Consider the following 23,517-nt stretch of genomic DNA (forward strand, 5'->3'; position numbering starts at 1 on the left):
TGCCCTCCCTAACCTCCCCCAGGCCATTAAAATGAGCCTGAATGAGGCTGCTGCATGCAGTACAAGATGGGGGCTGTTTTTCCAAATTCGGACAAACATTTTACAAGGGGGAAGGGCCTTGGACTTTGCCCCGCACTACAATTGCTAAATTTGCTGGAAGTTTGACACAAACCACAGCTCAAGGCCACCTGCGGTGAGGGGGGGAGGGTCACCTTTCAGGAAAAGCAAAGCCGGGCTGTAGTTTTTAAGGAAATGAATTCTTCCAGGATCCAATCCTTTCAGCAGGTTTAACCCTGCGCAGAAGGGACATGGGATGTTAAAGCCTTGTTTCACATCCCTCCCCCGTCTTTAACCCTCGGGGATGAAGAAGACTTTTCAGATCTGCATTTACAATCGTCTGAGGCAGGCCTGGTGCATTTTTGCCTGTGAAGAGTTAACCAGAGAGCCCAAGTCAGCCCCTTGGAAAGTTATGATGGAAGCCATCTGGCCGGTCCTGGCTACACCCACACCTTACAGACTGGGCTCAGCTCTCCGTATAAAGGATGGGATGCAACTGTCCTGCCTGCCAGGGAGCCCCCTCAATCCGGCTTTCCCGAGTTACAAATTAAAAAAACAAATAATAAAATTATCAGCATAACTGCTGCTTTTCAGATTCAGGGTGGAGATATACACTGGCTGCTGTGTTCAGCTGGACATTGCACTAAGTCCATGCAAAAACCCAGTGTTAAGAGTGACAGTAACTGGGAAATTCATAATTGCATCCCTCCATCCCCCATACTAACAGAAACTATTTCAGGGCCATGTATGATCACAAATTCAAGTATTTTTTCAATTATGTTCTTTAGTTATTTGCACGTGCCCAGTGTTGGGGTGGGGCACACTTCACGGGCAAAGCTAGTGGCCGGTGGCTGCAGCAGCTGAAGCCTGGTCACGGCCCAGACGCTCTTTCTTCTCTGTGTCGCCTCACTTATCCTTCAAAATGTGAGCCTGCTGCAGCCTGGAAGGCAGAGATGTGTGTGCCAGGATCCTTGTGCTTTCCTGACCTGGTCTGCAAAGCACACATTGTGGCAGCAAGCACACTCTGGTGACTGGTCTTTGAAATCTGACCCCTAGCAGGAAGTGGACAGAGGCCCAAGTCAGCCCTGCATGGTAACTGAGAACAGCAGGCCCAGTATGGAGAACTCTACCTGGAACATTTGCATCCTTACAAAAGGAGAAAGGGCAGTACTTTCTTTTACACTAAATCTGGTCTCTCTCTTCATCCTACTTTCCGGCCGATACAGTACAGTGCATGCTGGTGGAGCGCACTGTTACTGCGCGTTTGATACGCTAGCTCTACCCCTTATTCAGCAAGGGGTAATAGAGCGTCGAAAATGCACGTCCAACCCCCTCCAGACTAATAGCGCCCACAACATGCAAATGTATATTGATGGCCCTATTATTTATTTTTATATACCGGTGTTCCTGTATAATATACAAATCACATCGGTTTACATTGAAACATAGAAAAGGAATTCACCCGTAGGCAGTACATGGAACAAGGGGTACATAAAACTTGGATAGGGGAAACTATTCTAGCTAAGTTATGGAATGGTCCATAACAGTCAAACAGCTGTGTAAAGTAATCTGAACAAAGATAATGGGGAGTAGATGAAAAATGCAGCTTGTGTGAGTAACCATCAGAAACCTGCGGCACTGAAATACTCGTAGGGTACATCGTGCCTAGAACGACCTTAATTAGTTCATAAAGTGAGAATGAGCAGAGGACTGAGGAAGTTGGATGTGAACAAGGAGATTATGTTCCTGTGAAAGCTTGGCAGAAAAGCCAGGTTTTGAGTTTTTCTGATGTAGATAGGGCGCATTTCCTTAGGGAAGGTTTTGCTGGGGGGGGGGGGCGTAGAGTGCGCCTTTGAATGCTCCCCTGATCGGTCTGGTTGATGTATGTGGACGCAGTTAGAAGCTTAGGTGGAGCGGGGAGATGTTGTGCATGACTTTGTGGATAGTTGTGAGAGCTTTAAAGAGGATCCTTGATTTAATGGGCAGCCAGGGGAGGATCTTAAGGATGGGGGTGATGTGTTTCTCTCTTGTTGGTGTTGGCAAGGATTCTGGCTGCAGAGTTCTGCACCATCTGGAGAGGTTTGATGGGATTAATCATTCCCACGTGCTACAGTAAGTAAAATGTGCAGCCAAGCCGCGCATTTTACTTTCAGAAATTAGCGCCTACCCAAAGGTTGGCGTTAATTTCTGCCGGCGCCGGGAAAGTGCACAGAAAAGCAGTAAAAACTGCTTTTCTGTGCACTCTAACTTAATATCATGGTGATATTAAGTCAGCGGTCCTAGAAAAGTTTAATATAAATAAAAAAAAAAATTTGGTTTTCAACCTGCAGGCTGACTAGACACTCAAATTTGCCAGCGTCCAGTTTCCAAACAGACACCAGCAAAATTGAGCGTCTGCTGTCAAACTCCCTGACAGCCGCTGTTTCACTCAAAAAAAAAAAAGTGGTGCTAGGGTCATGCTATTGTCCCTAGTGCCTCTTTTTACTGTGGGTCCTCATTTGCATAGGCCACCCTCCTCAATCGTTTGCCAGCTCTCCTGCGTGTTTTTCTGAATCAGCCCGTTTGAAAGCCTACTGACCCTTCACCAGCAGACCCACTGTCCCCTTCACAGGATTAAGTCTGCCACTAAAGGTCACCCATTGATATAACCAGATTGCAGGTGCAGTCCCAATGCCAGCTATTGCAATAGTGCCAATTGGGGAATTGTCTGCCTCTTCTGTTGTACTTAAGGATTGCAGTTGCACCAGCAATTTTGTGCTGAATCCCTGGAGAGAGATCAGTTATATGGAGATGAAGACACTGTTTAAATGTACCAAACATCTGAACAGACAACCAAACTTATGTGATCATCAGCAGGGTAAGAGCTCTACTGTACAGCTCTCTGGCTGGGTCGCTCACATCCGAGCCTGCCTGAAATATTTGCATCATCCTTGCAGAGCTAGTTAACAATCTGGTGGGCCCTGTAGGTTTATTGCACGGTTTGATTAATTCAGCAGGGAGAGGGACTTCTACTCAGATTCAATGGTGCTTCCAGCCAGAGAAGCAACTCCTTTTTCATGGCACCAGAGCCCTATAAAGCTTTGGTTTGTTAGAGAAAAAAACCCTATTTAATTTAGAATGTAGAAGCAGGCTAAATGCCTTGAGATTAATGGGTATAATTGAGGATTTGGACTGGATAGATAATCCGTATCCTTGGTTTATCGATTGCCTGATGAAAGAGGTTTGTTTTTCTTTACTTTCGGAATATATGGGCAATTGATTGATGTTCTGGAAGCTTGCGGCCTCAAACCAGCAGTGATGCTGTAAATACTGCGATTTAAAGACAGAAACAGGGATGGGGCAAGATCAGCCAGCGTTATCCATGTACGTGAGGCAAGGAAATGAGGCGTTTGGGGACGGCTGCTCAATTTATTAATTCATAGACAGTGTACAAAACTCAAACAGGAAGAGCCTCAGGGGGCTGCCAGAATAGAAAAAGCAACGTCTGGAAGTTAATGAAACAGTAAAAAGAAGTTTTACAAAACAAGAGTACTAAAGCTATCCTAGTGCAGAGCAGCCTGGAAAGGGGAAGGGATAGGGCACCGTCTCCTAGCGTTGGCTCCAGAAGCAGCGACCAGGTCTGCCTGTTCACACGGGCGGTGGTCCAGTGTTAGGTGTGCCGGTGGTGTTAGTGCGATGCTTCATGACCTCCTGCGCTAGACCACTTGTGATCACACCACTGGTCACCTTGAGGGCTCCTGAACTGTAAGACACAGAGGGAAAAAGAGTAAGAGTTTGCCAACATCTGGCATCCAATGCTCATTTTAAGGACTGAGGGGTGCTTGAGAGTCTGACGTGTGATTAGTAACCGTCTTCCATTCTGGTTGCTCACAGGTTTGATTTGTTCCTCCTCATGTTCCCCCTTCCCTCCACACCACTCTCTGCCGGGAGCGGGTGTTACAGCCCTAATAGCTGAGATACGACCACCAGGAAACGCACACGATACCGAGGTACAGCTGCACTGGACTTCTGAGGAGGCTGGGGTAACCTGCATCTGGGGACCATATCTACATACTCCCTATACATCTGCGAGTAACTTCTAAAAATCTGATGTTCGAGGTGCCCTGCACTGTTAGCAGGTTGTAGGTAGGTATGGGATGAATATGGAGAGGCCAAACAAAAAGACAATATGGAGGGTGGAGTTGGATGAAAGCCAGAGAATTGAGGGTGGGTGGGTGGGGACGACGACACACAGTACCCCAGTGACAGAGCATCTGAGACCCACCCTCTCATCCCTCTGAGCTTGCTCCAAGAGTCAGAGTACACTGGGACCACCCAATGGCAGGAGCTATGTGCTATCAGGCAGGTGTGGGAGACCCGGCATCCCATAGTGTGCTTTCCACACAGACTCACGTCTCGGGGGATTCCGATACTGGGGTCATAATTGCATGGGTAGCTTTCCCGAAGAAGAAGCTCGCCCACCAGTGACCAGGATCAGACTTGGGAAGACCTGAGAAGGAAGCAGAAGATTAACATGCTTAGACGAGCTTTAATGTAGGCTGGCCCTCTACTGATAAAATAGTCCACAAAAAAAGACTTGTATCACAGACTGACTGTTCTGTGCCTTCCAGCTCGGATCTGCTCAGCGTATCACACCCCAGGTCACTGCACAGTGCAGGTAGAGATCACATCATGGTGCAGTGCTCATCTCCTGGTGAGATGAGCACTGCAGGTCTCTGCAGTAACTAAAATACAGACTACTTTACAGACGAGATCTTTACTGGAGAAAACTAATTCTGAGCATGTCAAACCTAGAATTGGCTGAAAGCACACTTTAAGTATGTGAGACGTGGACAGTTGGCAAGCCGTGGACTCACAGCCACAAGAGTCGTTTGCTGGTACTGGCACAGGATGTTGTCAGCCCCAGCGGTTTCCTTACCTGGATGGTGCGGGAGAGCTTCCCCAGAGCACTCTGTGCTGCCACAAGAGCTGTTACTGGACGTGGAACCCAGGCGTCCTGCGGAGAAAACGTTTTCAGCTATGGTTAGACAGACACTACCTGCTGAAAGTCAGCCTCCTCAGAAGCTAGGACTCTAGCATGCTCCAGCCACCCGGACCAGAGCTGGCTGCTGGGCCAGTGATCACACCTTGGAGGCAGTTTATGTTTAACTACAATAACATGGATTAAGTTTGTATTCTTTCAATGTCTGACTCTTTCCTGCTTGGCTGAAATGCTAGAGAAAGTTTCCTCAAAGGCTGAATCTCAATGCTGAACAAGGGTCTGGGCAGCAGGGATCACCACCAGGGCCACAGCATCTGACCTACCCAAAACTCACCTGCCCTCAAGTCAGGGGCTAGACTACCCACATCAGTGCCCCCATAGGAACATGAGCAAGCTGCAGATCAGATCAATGGTCCTTCCAGCCCAGCCGCCTGTCTCCAACAGTGACCCCTGGTCTGACCCAGTATGGCAGGTTCTTATGATAGAGGAATGATGATGTCTCGGTTATAGTCTGCATTTCTAGCTTTCTGTTTGCTTTTCTGAGCGCTGCCGCACACCGAGCTAGAATTTAAACGTATTGTCCACAATGACCCAAGGTCCTCTTCCTGGGTGGCGACTCCCAACAGAAAACCCAGCATCGTGTACCTCAGTGAGGATCATCTTTCCCTCTACCATTCCTAGGCCCAGTCTCGAGTCCTGCAAGGCCTCTGAGCTTTCTGCTAATCTGCTCCTGTTTTTAGCATTTGAAATAATTTTGACGTTACCTCCCTTCTCCTGATCATTTATGAATGTTCGCCAGTCTCAGGACAGATCCACTAGTGACCTTTCTGCTGGAAAACTCTCCATTCACTCCTCCCATCTGCTGCCTTTAATCAGTTACCAGGGCTCAACACCTCCCATCCCATGACTTTAATTTCCTGAGGGGTCTCATAAGGGGGCTCTGCCAAATGCGACTCCTCAGCCTGCTCACATCATAATGCACAGGAACAGAGCGGCCCCGTGCTACGTGCACGTCAGCAGGGTCAGCGGTCCCAGCCCTCTGCTCCCAGGAGCTCCCCCTCCCTCCCCTGCCAGACGCAGGGTCAGGGGTCCCAGCCCTCTGCTCCCAGGAGCTCCCCCTCCCTCCCCTGCCAGACGCAGGGTCAGGGGTCCCAGCCCTCTGCTCCCAGGAGCTCCCCCTCCCTCCACGGTCACCTCCCCTGCCAGACGCAGGGTCAGGGGTCCCAGCCCTCTGCTCCCAGGAGCTCCCTCCCTCGTCACCTCCCCTGCCAGACGCAGGGTCAGGGGTCCCAGCCCTCTGCTCCCAGGAGCTCCCCCTCCCTCCACGGTCACCTCCCCTGCCAGGCTGAGGGTCAGGGGTCCCAGCCCTCTGCTCCCAGGAACTCCCCCTCCCTCCCCTGCCAGACGCAGGGTCAGGGCTCCCAGCCCTCTGCTCCCGGGAGCTCCCCCTCCCTCCCTCCCTCCGGGCTCGTACAAGTGAACGATTCTGCACTTACGTCTGTAGTAGTCGTGGGTTGCAACGAGGGAGCCCCCAGATGGAATCGCTGCCATTCCTGCTGCTGTTGGGTTTCTGTGTTGTGAAGTCTGGAAGATAAGAAGCAGATCAGGAGCCTGAGCAGCTGGCAGAGTCCCTGGCAGGTGTGGCTGAGGGCTATTGGCTGCCGTGACGGGTGTGCGCTGCCTCTGGGACTGGGGCAGACTCAGCAGGACACCGTGGGTAGTGTCACTAACCAGGACATGAGGGGGGGGGGGGTGTGGCAGAGGAGCCACTATAAACCCTTCTGTGCCACCAACCAGGACATGAGGGGGGGGGGGGGTGTGTGGGGCAGAGGAGCCACTATAAACCCTTCTGTGTCACTAACCAGGACATGAGGGGGGGGGGGTGTGTGGGGCAGAGGAGCCACTATAAACCCTTCTGTGTCACTAACCAGGACATGGGGGGGTGTGTGGGGCAGAGGAGCCACTATAAACCCTTCTGTGTCACTAACCAGGACATGAGGGGGGTGTGTGGGGCAGAGGAGCCACTATAAACCCTTCTGTGTCACTAACCAGGACATGAGGGGGGGTGTGTGGGGCAGAGGAGCCACTATAAACCCTTCTGTGTCACTAACCAGGACATGAGGGGGGGGGTGTGTGGGGCAGAGGAGCCACTATAAACCCTTCTGTGTCACTAACCAGGACATGAGGGGTGTGTGGGGCAGAGGAGCCACTATAAACCCTTCTGTGTCACTAACCAGGACATGAGGGGGGTGTGTGGGGCAGAGGAGCCACTATAAACCCTTCTGTGTCACTAACCAGGACATGAGGGGGGGGGTGTGTGGGGGCAGAGGAGCCACTATAAACCCTTCTGTGTCACTAACCAGGACATGAGGGGTGTGTGGGGCAGAGGAGCCACTATAAACCCTTCTGTGTCACTAACCAGGACATGAGGGGTGTGTGGGGCAGAGGAGCCACTATAAACCCTTCTGTGTCACTAACCAGGACATGAGGGGGGTGTGTGGGGCAGAGGAGCCACTATAAACCCTTCTGTGTCACTAACCAGGACATGAGGGGGGTGTGTGGGGCAGAGGAGCCACTATAAACCCTTCTGTGTCACTAACCAGGACATGAGGGGGGTGTGTGGGGCAGAGGAGCCACTATAAACCCTTCTGTGTCACTAACCAGGACATGAGGGGGGTGTGTGTGGGGCAGAGGAGCCACTATAAACCCTTCTGTGTCACTAACCAGGACATGAGGGGGGGGGGGGTGTGGGGCAGAGGAGCCACTATAAACCCTTCTGTGTCACTAACCAGGACATGAGGGGGGTGTGTGTGGAGCAGAGGAGCCACTATAAACCCTTCTGTGTCACCAACCAGGACATGAGGGGGGGGGTGTGTGGGGCAGAGGAGCCACTATAAACCCTTCTGTGTCACTAACCAGGACATGAGGGGGGTGTGTGTGGGGCAGAGGAGCCACTATAAACCCTTCTGTGTCACTAACCAGGACATGAGGGGGGTGTGTGTGGGGCAGAGGAGCCACTATAAACCCTTCTGTGTCACTAACCAGGACATGAGGGGGGTGTGTGTGGGGCAGAGGAGCCACTATAAACCCTTCTGTGTCACCAACCAGGACATGAGGGGGGGGTGTGTGGGGCAGAGGAGCCACTATAAACCCTTCTGTGTCACTAACCAGGACATGAGAGGGGTGTGTGTGGGGCAGAGGAGCCACTATAAACCCTTCTGTGTCACTAACCAGGACATGAGGGGGGTGTGTGTGGGGCAGAGGAGCCACTATAAACCCTTCTGTGTCACCAACCAGGACATGAGGGGGGGGTGTGTGGGGCAGAGGAGCCACTATAAACCCTTCTGTGTCACTAACCAGGACATGAGGGGGGTGTGTGTGGGGCAGAGGAGCCACTATAAACCCTTCTGTGTCACCAACCAGGACATGAGGGGGGGGGTGTGTGGGGCAGAGGAGCCACTATAAACCCTTCTGTGTCACTAACCAGGACATGAGGGGGGGGTGTGTGGGGCAGAGGAGCCACCATAAACCCTTCTATGCCACTAACCAGGACATGAGGGGGGTGTGTGGGGCAGAGGAGCCACTATAAACCCTTCTGTGTCACCAACCAGGACATGAGGGGGGGGTGTGTGGGGCAGAGGAGCCACTATAAACCCTTCTGTGTCACTAACCAGGACATGAGGGGGTGGTGTGTGGGGCAGAGGAGCCACTATAAACCCTTCTGTGTCACTAACCAGGACATGAGGGGGGGGTGTGTGGGGCAGAGGAGCCACTATAAACCCTTCTGTGCCACTAACCAGGACATGAGGGGGGTGTGTGGGGCAGAGGAGCCACTATAAACCCTTCTGTGCCACTAACCAGGACATGAGGGGGGTGTGTGGGGCAGAGGAGCCACTATAAACCCTTCTGTGCCACTAACCAGGACATGAGGGGGGGGTGTGTGGGGCAGAGGAGCCACTATAAACCCTTCTGTGCCACTAACCAGGACATGAGGGGGGGGTGTGTGGGGCAGAGGAGCCACTATAAACCCTTCTGTGCCACTAACCAGGACATGAGGGGGGTGTGTGGGGCAGAGGAGCCACTATAAACCCTTCTGTGCCCCTCTCGGCAGGTCTCCCGTGCTTGTGAATGGCTCGCTCGCTTTACACGCCGAGTGTGGCGTTGTAGGTGAGACTTATCCTCTGCAGCAGGTCAGCGAGGAGACGGCACCCTGACACCGGCTTTAGTTAGCAGGGACTCAGCTCGGTCAGGGTTTCTCAGTCTCTTGGCAGGGACTGCCTGGCTGGCAGAGCGGGGGAGGGGCTTCCTATTGTGCTTAAAAGTGCAGGGGACAGGGAGAAGAGACTCCCCCCAGCCAGGCCCTGACATTTAACTCTGAATAGTTTGTGACAGAGGAGCTTTGTTTCACACCCACGAGAAGGGAGGAGGGGGAGAAGCAGGTCTGGTCATGCCCCAGGACAGCGGAGGCAGTGGGGGAGGATGCTGTCCCTTTAAGAAGCTGGAGCGCGCCTGCAGGGACTCTGCTTCCTCTCACTGCCATTCTGCGGACCAGCGCCGGCCCATGGACCCCCGCATGCGCTGTTACACCTCTGTAAGGGGGGGGGGGGGGGGTGGCAGATTGAGAGCCGATGCTAAGGGCTTTTCTGGATCTGCGAGTGGCCCTGAAAGGCAGTGTCTTTGGCTCCTTGTGTTTCATCATCCACATGTGAAAGGTTTCCTTTGGTAACAGAGAGAAGGGAGGTGCTTGTCATGGTCTCTGTAATGTGAGGTCTTTACAGGGATAACTCTGCAGAGCTTCAGCTGTACTCAGTCCAATAAACTCCACACTCAGTCAGGGAGAGAGGGAGAGAGCGAGCGCGGGTGGGGCTGGCGAGCAAGCCAGGCTTGTGCGAGAGGCCTCTCCCCTGCGTGAGTATTGAGCCGTCAGCACCTCTGTACTGCGTGAGCTATGACAGCGGCCCCCCCCCCCTCCCCATCACCCACACACACAGGTAACTTCCTGTGACGAGAAAGTCCATTTCCCCCCAATAATTGCAGTTCCTGTACTTTTATACCAGCGAGACACAGGGTGCGATGGTGAAGCAAGCAGCGTGAAGAAGCCCATTCCCCAAGCTAGAGAGGGAGCTGCCCGACGCCCCTTCAGCCCTGAACCCAAGGCGGCACTGCTGGGCCAAGACTCATTGCAGCTTCCACCTGCACCAGGGAACGTGACCGCCATCGCCATAGGTGTAGAGGGGAGCCCCAAGTATAATGCAAATCTATAGATCCCCAGCTCAGTATTCTGACACTATCAGCGCTGTATCTCTCTCCTTCTCATGCAGCAGTATAACTGCCCGATTATAAGTATAAGTATAATGGAAATCTATAGATCCCCAGCTCAGTATTCTGACACTATCAGCGCTGTACTTCTCCCCTTCTCATGCAGCAGTATAACTGCCCGATTATAAGTATAAGTATAATGGAAATCTATAGATCCCCAGCTCAGTATTCTGACACTATCAGCGCTGTATCTCTCTCCTTCTCATGCAGCAGTATAACTGCCCGGTATAAGTATAAGTATAATGGAAATCTATAGATCCCCAGCTCAATATTCTGACACTATCAGCGCTGTATCTCTCCCCTTCTCATGCAGCAGTATAACTGCCCGATTATAAGTATAATGGAAATCTATAGATCCCCAGCTCCGTATTCTGACACTATCAGCGCTGTATCTCTCCCCTTCTCATGCAGCAGTATAACTGCCCGATTATAAGTATAATGGAAATCTATAGATCCCCAGCTCCGTATTCTGACACTATCAGTGCTGTATCTCTCTCCTTCTCATGCAGCAGTATAACTGCCCGATTATAAGTATAAGTATAATGGAAATCTATAGATCCCCAGCTCAGTATTCTGACACTATCAGCGCTGTATCTCTCTCCTTCTCATGCAGCAGTATAACTGCCTGGTATAAGTATAAGTATAATGGAAATCTATAGATCCCCAGCTCAGTATTCTGACACTATCAGCGCTGTATCTCTCTCCTTCTCATGCAGCAGTATAACTGCCCGATTATAAGTATAAGTATAATGGAAATCTATAGATCCCCAGCTCAGTATTCTGACACTATCAGCGCTGTATCTCTCTCCTTCTCATGCAGCAGTATAACTGCCCGATTATAAGTATAAGTATAATGGAAATCTATAGATCCCCAGCTCAGTATTCTGACACTATCAGCGCTGTATCTCTCCCCTTCTCATGCAGCAGTATAACTGCCCGATTATAAGTATAAGTATAATGGAAATCTATAGATCCCCAGCTCCGTATTCTGACACTATCAGTGCTGTATCTCTCCCCTTCTCATGCAGCAGTATAACTGCCCGGTATAAGTATAAGTATAATGGAAATCTATAGATCCCCAGCTCAGTATTCTGACACTATCAGTGCTGTATCTCTCCCCTTCTCATGCAGCAGTATAACTGCCCGATTATAAGTATAATGGAAATCTATAGATCCCCAGCTCCGTATTCTGACACTATCAGCGCTGTATCTCTCCCCTTCTCATGCAGCAGTATAACTGCCCGATTATAAGTATAATGGAAATCTATAGATCCCCAGCTCAGTATTCTGACACTATCAGTGCTGTATCTCTCCCCTTCTCATGCAGCAGTATAACTGCCCGATTATAAGTATAAGTATAATGGAAATCTATAGATCCCCAGCTCAGTATTCTGACACTATCAGCGCTGTATCTCTCCTTCTCATGCAGCAGTATAACTGCCCGGTATAAGTATAATGGAAATCTATAGATCCCCAGCTCAGTATTCTGACACTATCAGCGCTGTATCTCTCCCCTTCTCATGCAGCAGTATAACTGCCTGGTATAAGTATAATGGAAATCTATAGATCCCCAGCTCCGTATTCTGACACTATCAGCGCTGTATCTCTCTCCTTCTCATGCAGCAGTATAACTGCCCGGTATAAGTATAAGTATAATGGAAATCTATAGATCCCCAGCTCAGTATTCTGACACTATCAGCGCTGTATCTCTCCCCTTCTCATGCAGCAGTATAACTGCCCGGTATAAGTATAATGGAAATCTATAGATCCCCAGCTCCGTATTCTGACACTATCAGCGCTGTATCTCTCTCCTTCTCATGCAGCAGTATAACTGCCCGGTATAAGTATAAGTATAATGGAAATCTATAGATCCCCAGCTCAGTATTCTGACACTATCAGCGCTGTATCTCTCCCCTTCTCATGCAGCAGTATAACTGCCCGGTATAAGTATAATGGAAATCTATAGATCCCCAGCTCCGTATTCTGACACTATCAGCGCTGTATCTCTCTCCTTCTCATGCAGCAGTATAACTGCCCGGTATAAGTATAAGTATAATGGAAATCTATAGATCCCCAGCTCAGTATTCTGACACTATCAGCGCTGTATCTCTCCCCTTCTCATGCAGCAGTATAACTGCCCGATTATAAGTATAAGTATAATGGAAATCTATAGATCCCCAGCTCAATATTCTGACACTATCAGCGCTGTATCTCTCCCCTTCTCATGCAGCAGTATAACTGCCCGATTATAAGTATAAGTATAATGGAAATCTATAGATCCCCAGCTCAGTATTCTGACACTATCAGGGCTGTATCTCTCTCCTTCTCATGCAGCAGTATAACTGCCCGATTATAAGTGGGCAATGCCCCTTTTATTCGTCCCTGCAGACAGGAACACTTTCTGCTCGGGACCATAATCGTCTCACCCACATCTTAAGCATCATCGCTCCCCCTAGATCATATTCCAACTGCAAATCCTCAAATGACCTCCTCCCCTCATCTGCCCCAAATCTCAAGCCCTCCCTCCAGCACCTGTGAAAGTCTGTATGAGAGGAAAGGGCTCCCCAGAACCCCGTCCTCTGTGCAATGCACACCCAAGGCCACCCCCGCCACCCTGCACGTGGCCCTGTGCAACAGGTGTATGCACTATTGTTGGACAAGGGCGCCCGATTGCCCTCCCCTGCACAGAGGCAGCAGGCACACACGGTAATAGCGCTGTGCCCAGTCTCAGCTCAGGCTTACAAGTCATGAACCCCAATAATACCCTAGAAGGTAATGCAGGGCCATTCCACCCCCATAGTGGGCTCAGTTTCACTCGTGGGGCCCTGCCCTTACAAATCAGCTGTGATAAAGTATTTCCTAGGCAGGGCACTAGGGATTGTGTTGAAACAGAGAGATAATGCTAGGTAAAGGGTGCATTAAGCATCCCTATGTGACCTGCCCATGTAGTGCAGCCCTGACCACTACCTCACTGTAAGCAGCAGTGCATGATTCATCCGCTACACGTCCCGCCAGTTTGGTGGAATAGAAGTGCCCAAATATCTGAAGCCCTCCATTGCCACCCTAAATGAAGTGCCTCATGCATTCTGGTATAATCTGTTCAGTTGTTCCCCCCATTCCTGATCACTGATTTTGTATCCTGAAGCCCCTCCAAAACCCTGATCGCTTTAGGTGCAATATCTGGAGAGATACAGCAGCACCTCGTCTGCCTATCAAGATCTTGTGATTCCTACCAAACCCCAACGTAAGAGGTTCCCTCGTTCTGGTCACCCGTGACCTTGCTTAAATCTGTAGTTCCATGTAAGGAGCGCGCCTGCCTCCCAGCATGAGCAGCTGCAAGCGCATCGTTAACCTTAAGATTACAGATGGGCAGCGGTCGGGGCGTTTCTGTACTCCATGAGCCACAATCGCTCTATCAGACACCAGTATGTGGCCACGCCAGCTCGCGCCTCCCTGCCACGTGTTCAGCACCTCCCGTCTAACTATCTCATGCCGCTCCAGATAACGCGCTCGCCCCGTTACCTTACCCCGCTGCTTTCAGTGTTTCCCAGGGAAACGCCGGTTATGTTCTCCTGCACCGTGGATTTCTTTGAAGGCTTTAAGCTCCTTCACGATCATGGCCATGAAATCCTCGTGGCCTAGCACAGACGCATTTTAGCGCCACGAGCGTTCCCTTGGCAACCCCCGAGACCAATCACGTAAGAGCTCCAGAGCCGGATGATCCGACAAGTAGCAAGGTAGGATGTCCGTGCCCGCCGCGCTTCTGAGCAGGCTCCGCCGAAGAGCTGTGATCTCTAGCACCAGCTCTCCATGATCTCCAGCACCAGCTCTCCATACATCCACCCACAATCTGCCCCTCCCGACAGGAACGATCCCTAGCTGGGGCGAGAGCCAGAGATGTTAGAGCACCACCACCATCACCTCCTGTATCTTGATGTTTAAAGTCTTGTGTATTCCCATACAGACTCTACTTTTGGTGTTGAAAAAAAGAATAAGCTCGCCCTACCCAAATCTCATGTCCCTATCAGTCAATCTGAGCGTTTCTTCCGATATTGGAAGATGCTTTTCCTTTTGATAGGGGATAGGATGCCCCTGACATCCCAGGAGAGCAGATCAGTTTTAGAATTAGTGGTAAGGAGAGGGGGTACAGCCAGTGCCTCGTGTGCTGATATCTACAGAACGGTTCTGTAGGCTGGGGAAAGCTGAGTAAGGAGTGGATAGATAGTGTCTGCTTTGTTTTCCCCACAACCCTAAACAATTCCCCACAAGCTTCCCCCACCCACACCTCTCCCCCTCCCAGCTTAGAAAGAGGGTGGATGCATGGGTGAGAGAGCCAGCCCTGCCACACTCTCCTCTATCCCCTTCTCCAGTGGGAGTATCCTCGGGCTGAAGCAGTGCAATAAAACCCCTTACTCAACCGTAAATATCAGCCCACAGCGGCTCATCTAGTTTAGTTTAAAGATGGAGAACCCAACATCTGCACAATGAGCGCGCTCCTCACAGGAGTAACCCCACCCTCCACCACGCCATTATCCAGGCCAAGGTGAGTCAACCCCTGACCCTCACAAAACCCTTCTGAGCCTCTCTCCTTACTACTCGACACCCCCCCCCCCCCCCCCCCCGCCAACTCTCTCCCAAGTCAAAAGAAAACAAACCTTGATTCAGTCTTCCTACTTTACTCCTATGAATGTGAAAAAAAAAAAAAATTAAGAGACTATGCCAGTCACCCCAAAAATACATAACTGCTGCCTGTGGTGCCAGTACCAGGGCAGAAGAGGCAACAACCAAAATTATTAAAGTCTGGCCTTATAGCAAAGTCCAGTAATAAGAGGTAATGTTAAACAGTTGTGTGACCGGATTGTCTATCTGCCGGTGTCTGCGTCGACGCCTGAGGTTATAATAAAGTGCGGCTGAGACCTCCAGTGCTCCTTGCTCTCTCCCATCAGCAGCACCCAAAAATGGTAAAGGTTATATATAAAAGTGTTAAATAAATAAATATCCTGGCACCAGGCAGCTCATCCTGGAGAGGCCAAAGTGCATCTGTCACCTCCACGCTGTGCATCCGCTCTGGCAAAACCCAGGCACCCCAGAAGGTGACCGGCGTCTTTCAACAGATAGAAAAAAGCTTATCCAGAAGAAATAAAGACAAAAATAAGGGTCTAACTCCGTATGTCCACCTGATGGGGCCCCCCGTCACCCTCCGGCTGGGCCTAGCACATGTTCACCTCCGCTGCTTCCAAGTTCTCAGCGGTGTTTGGCTCCTGCAGGCTACCTTCAAGCATCGCACGAGGCACACCTCACCTCCCGATATCTTCCTCTGCTCCACCCCAGTCATTATTTCATTCTTTTGCCGGGCTTTAGCTGCGTCACGGGCCTGATCCTCGTAGCTATGAAACTGCGGCATTGTGGCCCTAGGCCGGCCTCCAGGCCTGGTGTGGGTGGCAACACCCGATGGGCCCATTCTCTCTTCACCAGACCTCTTCGAATCCAGGGCCAATATTTCTGGAAGCCACCTGGTCTCCCCCCTCCGTTTCAGGCAGACCAATAATTCTAATATTTGAGTCGTCCCCTATGTGAGGTCATCCAGTTTCCCCTCTAAGAGCAGCGAGGGACTCTTCTTACGGGCTTGCGTGAGCGAGATTTCGGCCTCCCTCCGCAGGCACTATTTTCTGTACGGAGGAGACCCGCCTCACTACCTTCTTGACTGCTACAGCCAGTTTAGAGAGAGCGTTAGTGAGTTTGAGAAAGCGAGGCAACCATACTGCCTAATGCGGACGTGCTGTCTGAGGGGGTCGCTAGCGCAGGCCATGCTCCTCCGGACTCCACTTTTTCCACAGTTGATTTCTCAACAGAACGATGCTGGTTGCCTGATTTTTTCAGCCCACATAGCTGGAACAGACTATAGACATCTTGACGATGTATCAGAATTATATTTAAGGCAAGAAAAGCTAAGTATTTTCAAAGATAATGAAGGCAGAAGGAGCTGAGCCACGTCTGCCCTCTTAGCTTTCCATCACACGACCCCGAGGGCTAGGTCTCCCTTCCCTTTAATTGGAGAAATTGCTCACCTGATAATTGTGTTTTCCTTAAGTGTAGCCAGATGGACTCTGGACCAATGGGTTATGTGCTCCCCTGCCAGCAGATGGAGACAGAGTCACTTTCCAAAGCTGACGTCACCCCTTCAGTATTCTCTTCCAAAGTCATTGGGACAATACTAATGAAAACTTGATTAAAAGTGGATAAGTGTACTCAACCAAACGCTGAATCCCAGCAGGGTTACAGATGCCCTGATCTAGGGACTGGATGACAGATTACCCATAATCTCTTGGAATTGATATTCACCTCGTGGGAGATTCTTTGGCACAGCTGTGGGTGGGATGCAGAGTCCATCTGTCTACACCAGAGCTTTCCAAACTGTGTGTCGGGACACGTTAGTGTGTCGCCTGCAGTGTGCAGGTGTGTCGCGCAAGCCCGGTCAACTCTGATGCGAGTTTGGGCTTTTTTTTTTCTAGAGATTCACTTTTTTTTTTTCCAGTTTATGAGTTGCTTATTATTGGGTGATTTTTGCTGTCAATCGCGTTTTTGGGGGGGGCTTGGTGGGTGGAACGAGCCCAGCCATCCTTGCATTGGCTGCTGCTGCCGATGAGGCCTGGCCATGAGGAGTACTGACTGCAAGCAGCAGTGTCTGGTGATCATGGAAGGGAGTGAAGCACTTAACTGGCAACAATCAAAAAGACGAGGTACATGAGTGTGGGGGCCAGACATGTGCTGGGGGGAGAGAGATGAGTGAGTGGGGGGCAAACGTGCTGGGGGGACAGACATGTGCTTGATGGGGAGAGATATGAGTGTGTGGGGGCCCGACATGTGCTGGGGGGGAGGAGAGAGATGAGTGTGTGGGGGTCAGACATGTGCTTGAGGGGGAGAGATATGAGTGTGTGGGGGTCAGACATGTGCTGGGGGGAGGAGAGATGAGTGAGTGGGGGGCAAACGTGCTGGGGGGTCAGACATGTGCTTGAGGGGGAGAGATATGAGTGTGTGGGGGACAGACAATTTGTTTTATTATTGTTTCTCATAAATTATAACAACAACATGAATCTTGGAATATATATTTTTAATATAAATGAAAGGTTTTCATGAGATAGGTTGTGTCGTGAAACATTTTATTTATGTATATATTTAAGGAAACATACATAAATTGTCGAAATATGTTTCGTTCGTTTAACCTTTAACCTCTGGTTTACTAGTAGACTGAATTACCGTGTCGTGAAATTATGTTTGTCTAAAAAGTGTGTCCCCAACATGAAAAGTTTGGAAAGCTCTGGTCTACACCAAGGAAAACGAAATCATCAGGTAAGTAACTTCTCATTTCCCAGTGTGTAGCAGATGGACTCAGGACCAACGGGATGTAGAAAGCTACTCCCAATCGGGCGGGAGGCTGCCCGCAGTCCGGTCAGCACCTCCCTTGCAAAGGTTGCATCCTCTCGGACCCGAAGGTCCCGGTGACAGAAACTGCCTCCAGCTACAGGGGGAGAGGGCTTTGGCTGTCACTGCCACGCTCAGCTTCCTCCACCTGCTGCAGCAGCTAAGTCCACACAGAGAACAGGCTACAGGACCAAAGCACACCTCTGAGGGATCCTGGAAATCACCTCAGGAATTCTCAGCTGGGGACGGACCTTTAGGAGAACAGGGCTCAATCTTTTCTCCAACATAAAATTAGAATTTCTTCTTCTAAAGGGTACAGCGATCCCGATACGGAAAGCACATCCCACGTCTGCTAGGAGATGGAGAGATACTGAAGGCCTGAGGACAATGCAGGGGGTGTATGATGTCAGCTTTGAAAGCTGACTCCATGTCTATCTGCTGGCAGGGGAACCCATTGTTACTGAGACCATCTGGCTACACACTAGGAAATGGGAATCTGGCAGCCTAGGGCCAGTCCCCTCCTTCCCTTTTATTGTAACTATTCGGTCACAGCAGGTGCCTTGCTGGGAGTGCAAAGCAGGAAACCCTCCTCCCGCAGCCCCTGTTACTCTGCTTTAAATGGCCGGCGCTGCGCTTTCACCCCTCGAGAAGCTTTTAATGTTTGACTTGAAAGCCTCCTTCCCCTCCTGTAGGGTCCCTCCCGGGAGCCCCGGGCAGGAATCCCACGGACTGCACAGATACAGGAGGAGGTGTCCTAGGGCTGAAGGGTAAGGAGGAGTCAGGCTGAGACAGTGAAGACCCGTGGAGGCACTACCGATCCCCCCCCCCCCGGGCTCCATGCAGCTGCACAGACAGCTCCAAACCAGCCTGAACCGGACGGCGGGGCCCCGCCCCCACCCTGCTCTTCCGTCCAGCACTGACCACAGCCCTCCGCCCCCCCGATCCCTTTCTCTAAAGGGAAAAGCTGCGGGGACCCAAGACGAGAAGCTGCCAAAGCCAGTGCTCGGACCCTGAATGGCAACCAGTGCAGACAGCGCCCCCTCCCCAGCTTAAGAGACAGCCAGGACCCCTCCCGGATATCAGAGACAGCGCCCCCTCCCCAACCTCAGAGACAGCCAGGACCACCCCCGATATCAGAGACAGCGCCCCCTCCCCAACCTCAGCGACAGCCAGGACCACCCCCGATATCAGAGACAGCGCCCCCTCCCCAACCTCAGAGACAGCCAGGACCCCACCCCCGATATCAGAGACAGCGCCCCCTCCCCAACCTCAGAGACAACCAGGACCCCACCCCCGATATCAGAGACAGCGCCCCCTCCCCAACCTCAGAGACAGCCAGGACCCCCCGATATCAGAGACAGCGCCCCCTCCCCAACCTCAGAGACAGCCAGGACCACCCCCCACCGGATATCAGATACAGGGACCCCTCCCCAACCTCAGAGACAGCCAGGACCCCCCCGGCACCGGGCCCCTCCCGGAAATCAGACAGCCAGGACCCCCACCGTGCCCCCTCTCCCCTCTGAAACACCGGAAGGAGCCGCAGCGGGGCTCAGCGCCGGATCAGCCGAGTAACGAGGGCCTGCGCCCGCGCGGCGGCCCCCGGGCACGCACCTTCTGTCCCACGCGTTGCTTTTCCTGGCCCCCGGGCTACCACAGGCTCCCTGGAGCAAACGCTAGGCGACGGCGCCCATCTGAAGAGGAGATGCTGGGAGCCCACTCCACGGCCACGCGGGTCGCCAAAGCTCTCCGCCGTCTGAGGAAAGGAGGCGGGCGCAGGCCTTATATAAGGCGGCCAGGGGGCGGAGCCTGTGCCGCCCCCGGGCTCGGCAGCACCTCCCAGGCTTCCTTACTGCTTCCCTTCGTGGGGAGGGAGGATTGGGGCTTCGCCCCCCTCCCCCTGCCACATCCCGCAGTCCACAGCCTGCCCTTTCTGGGCTCTGCCTGCGGGGGCATTAGCAATCTTGCCCCGCCGGGCTTTCTGCTCAGGTCTCTGCAGCTCCGGGGCTGTGCCAGGCATGGGTGCTGGGTGCAGGCTGCAGGACCGCCCTTGGGCTTGCACTTTGGGAGGGGGGACGGGACCTGCCCCCTCCCCACATTATAATTTCTGCTGTGTTTCATTTCTGAAGGATCCTGGACCTTGGCTGGGAAAAGGGGCTGCAAACATGAACCAAGAGAGAGCTCATGCCATGCCTGCTCTTCTGTTAGCCTAACATCAGTCTTGCCAGATGTGCAAGAGCCTGTAATCTCTAACCGAGTGGTCCCTCAGTGTGTGTATGGTCGGGGGGAGGGAGAGAGGAAGGGGTCCCAAAGCTATCCGGCAGCAGCAATAGGAAGGGAAACCAGTGGACAGCACTCACAGGCTCTGCTACTGCCCCACACCCAGCTCTCATCCTCTTATCAAGGAAAACATTACAGGAAGGAACATTTGCTTTGGGAGTTGCCCTATTACCAAAAATTGGCTGGGGCTGCCAAGTCTAGGCTGGCAGGTCTGTCATTCTGACGGGACAGCACCAAGGTTCTTGTGGGTCAGAGCTGGAACAATTCCTTCCTTCTGCTGTGCTATCAATTTGTCAAGCATAGGGCAGGCAAGAAGCATCAAGCCTCGGCATTATACTGAGGGAAAATGGACTCTCTGCCCGGCTCAGCCGAAGCATGCCATCCAAGGGAAGCACCGAGCCTGGGCATTATACTGAGGGAAAATGGACTCTCTGCCCGGCTCAGCCGAAGCATGCCATCCAAGGGAAGCACCGAGCCTGGGCATTATACTGAGGGAAAATGGACTCTCTGCCCGGCTCAGCCGAAGCATGCCATCCAAGGGAAGCACCAAGCCTGGGCATTATACTGAGGGAAAATGGACTCTCTGCCCGGCTCAGCCGAAGCATGCCATCCAAGGGAAGCACCGAGCCTGGGCATTATACTGAGGGAAAATGGACTGCTCTGCCAGGCTCAGCCGAAGCATGCCACCCAAGGGAAGCACCAAGCCTGGGCATTATACTGAGGGAAAATGGACAGCTCTGCCAGGCTCAGCCGAAGCATGCCATCCAAGGGAAGCACCGAGCCTGGGCATTATACTGAGGGAAAATGGACTACACTGCCAGGCTCAGCCGAAGCATGCCATCCAAGGGAAGCACCGAGCCTGGGCATTATACTGAGGGAAAATGGACTCTCTGCCCGGCTAAGCCGAAGCATGCCATCCAAGGGAAGCACCGAGCCTGGGCATTATACTGAGGGAAAATGGACTCTCTGCCCGGCTCAGCCGAAGCATGCCATCCAAGGGAAGCACCGAGCCTGGGCATTATACTGAGGGAAAATGGACTCTCTGCCCGGCTCAGCCGAAGCATGCCATCCAAGGGAAGCACCGAGCCTGGGCATTATACTGAGGGAAAATGGACTACACTGCCAGGCTCAGCCGAAGCATGCCATCCAAGTGAAGCACCGAGCCTGGGCATTATACTGAGGGAAAATGGACTACACTGCCAGGCTCAGCCGAAGCATGCCATCCAAGGGAAGCACCGAGCCTGGGCATTATACTGAGGGAAAATGGACAGCTCTGCCAGGCTCAGCCGAAGCATGCCATCCAAGGGAAGCACCAAGCCTGGGCATTATACTGAGGGAAAATGGACTCTCTGCCCGGCTCAGCCGAAGCATGCCATCCAAGGGAAGCACCAAGCCTGGGCATTATACTGAGGGAAAATGGACTACACTGCCAGGCTCAGCCGAAGCATGCCATCCAAGGGAAGCACCGAGCCTGGGCATTATACTGAGGGAAAATGGACTCTCTGCCAGGCTCAGCCGAAGCATGCCATCCAAGGACAGCACCGAGCCTGGGCATTATACTGAGGGAAAATGGACTACACTGCCAGGCTCAGCTGAAGCATGCCATCCAAGGGAAGCACCGAGCCTGGGCATTATACTGAGGGAAAATGGACTCTCTGCCCGGCTCAGCCGAAGCATGCCATCCAAGGGAAGCACCGTGCCTGGGCATTATACTGAGGGAAAATGGACAGCTCTGCCAGGCTCAGCCGAAGCATGCCATCCAAGGGAAGCACCGAGCCTGGGCATTATACTGAGGGAAAATGGACAACTCTGCCAGGCTCAGCCGAAGCATGCCATCCAAGGGAAGCACCAAGCCTGGGCATTATACTGAGGGAAAATGGACTACACTGCCAGGCTCAGCCGAAGCATGCCATCCAAGGGAAGCACCGAACCTGGGCATTATACTGAGGGAAAATGGACAGCTCTGCCAGGCTCAGCCGAAGCATGCCATCCAAGGGAAGCACCGAGCCTGGGCATTATACTGAGGGAAAATGGACAGCACTGCCAGGCTCAGCCGAAGCATGCCATCCAAGGACAGCATCGAGCCCGGGCATTATACTGAGGGAAAATGGACAGCTCTGCCAGGCTCAGCTGAAGCATGCCATCCAAGGGAAGCACCGAGCCTGGGCATTATACTGAGGGAAAATGGACAGCTCTGCCAGGCTCAGCCGAAGCATGCCGTCCAAGGGAAGCACCGAGCCTGGGCATTATACTGAGGGAAAATGGACAGCTCTGCCAGGCTCAGCCGAAGCATGCCATCCAAGGGAAGCACCGAGCCTGGGCATTATACTGAGGGAAAATGGACAGCTCTGCCAGGCTCAGCCGAAGCATGCCATCCAAGGGAAGCACCGAGCCTGGGCATTATACTGAGGGAAAATGGACAGCTCTGCCAGGCTCAGCCGAAGCATGCCATCCAAGGGAAGCACCGAGCCTGGGCATTATACTGAGGGAAAATGGACAGCTCTGCCAGGCTCAGCCGAAGCATGCCATCCAAGGGAAGCACCGAACCTGGGCATTATACTGAGGAAAAATGGACTCTCTACCCGGCTCAGCCGAAGCATGCCATCCAAGGGAAGCACCGAGCCTGGGCATTATACTGAGGAAAATGGACTCTCTGCCCGGCTCAGCCGAAGCATGCCATCCAAGGGAAGCACCGAGCCTGGGCATTATACTGAGGGAAAATGGATTCTCTGCCCGGCTCAGCCGAAGCATGCCATCCAAGGGAAGCACCGAGCCTGGGCATTATACTGAGGAAAAATGGACAGCTCTGCCCGGCTCAGCCGAAGCATGCCATCCAAGGGAAGCACCGAGCCTGGGCATTATACTGAGGGAAAATGGACAGCTCTGCCAGGCTCAGCCGAAGCATGCCATCCAAGGGAAGCACCGAGCCTGGGCATTATACTGAGGGAAAATGGACAGCTCTGCCAGGCTCAGCCGAAGCATGCCATCCAAGGGAAGCACCAAGCTCGGGCATTATACTGAGGGAAAATGGACAGCTCTGCCAGGCTCAGCCGAAGCATGCCATCCAAGGGAAGCACCAAGCTCGGGCATTATACTGAGGGAAAATGGACAGCTCTGCCAGGCTCAGCCGAAGCATGCCATCCAAGGGAAGCACCAAGCTCGGGCATTATACTGAGGGAAAATGGACAGCTCTGCCAGGCTCAGCCGAAGCATGCCATCCAAGGGAAGCACTGAGCCCGGGCATTATACTGAGGGAAAATGGACAGCTCTGCCAGGCTCAGCTGAAGCATGCCATCCAAGGGAAGCACCAAGCCCGGGCATTATACTGAGGGAAAATGGACAGCTCTGCCAGGCTCAGCCGAAGCATGCCATTCAAGGGAAGCACCAAGCCCGGGCATTATACTGAGGGAAAATGGACAGCTCTGCCAGGCTCAGCCGAAGCATGCCATCCAAGGGAAGCA

General features: G+C 52.4%; 1 protein-coding gene across 1 annotated transcript; it reads right to left on the reverse strand.

Annotated features, from left to right (window-relative positions):
* Positions 1-3,451: 3,451 nt before the first annotated feature.
* On the reverse strand, positions 3,452-19,548 carry PPDPF (pancreatic progenitor cell differentiation and proliferation factor). Its single transcript, XM_029612649.1, has 5 exons — positions 19,391-19,548; positions 6,535-6,622; positions 4,976-5,053; positions 4,450-4,546; positions 3,452-3,799 (listed from the first exon to the last, which is right to left on the reverse strand). Exons 2-5 carry the CDS (start codon positions 6,587-6,589, stop codon positions 3,685-3,687), a joined length of 345 nt encoding a protein of 114 aa, XP_029468509.1. The 5' UTR covers positions 6,590-6,622; positions 19,391-19,548; the 3' UTR covers positions 3,452-3,684.
* Positions 19,549-23,517: the final 3,969 nt, after the last annotated feature.

Source organism: Rhinatrema bivittatum, chromosome 8 (genome assembly GCF_901001135.1).
Source record: "Rhinatrema bivittatum chromosome 8, aRhiBiv1.1, whole genome shotgun sequence".
Lineage (NCBI taxonomy): Eukaryota > Metazoa > Chordata > Amphibia > Gymnophiona > Rhinatrematidae > Rhinatrema > Rhinatrema bivittatum.

Bases quoted from the DNA above. Each gene is read 5' to 3' on its own strand.
- PPDPF (XM_029612649.1), bottom strand. From the start codon at position 6,589: ATGGCAGCGATTCCATCTGGGGGCTCCCTCGTTGCAACCCACGACTAC. The intron at 4,547-4,975 runs GTAAGGAAACCG...CTTCCTTCTCAG, and splicing joins AGCTCTCCCGCACCATCCAG to GTCTTCCCAAGTCTGATCCT. The intron at 3,800-4,449 runs GTGAGTCTGTGT...TGTGTCTTACAG, and splicing joins GTATCGGAATCCCCCGAGAC to TTCAGGAGCCCTCAAGGTGA.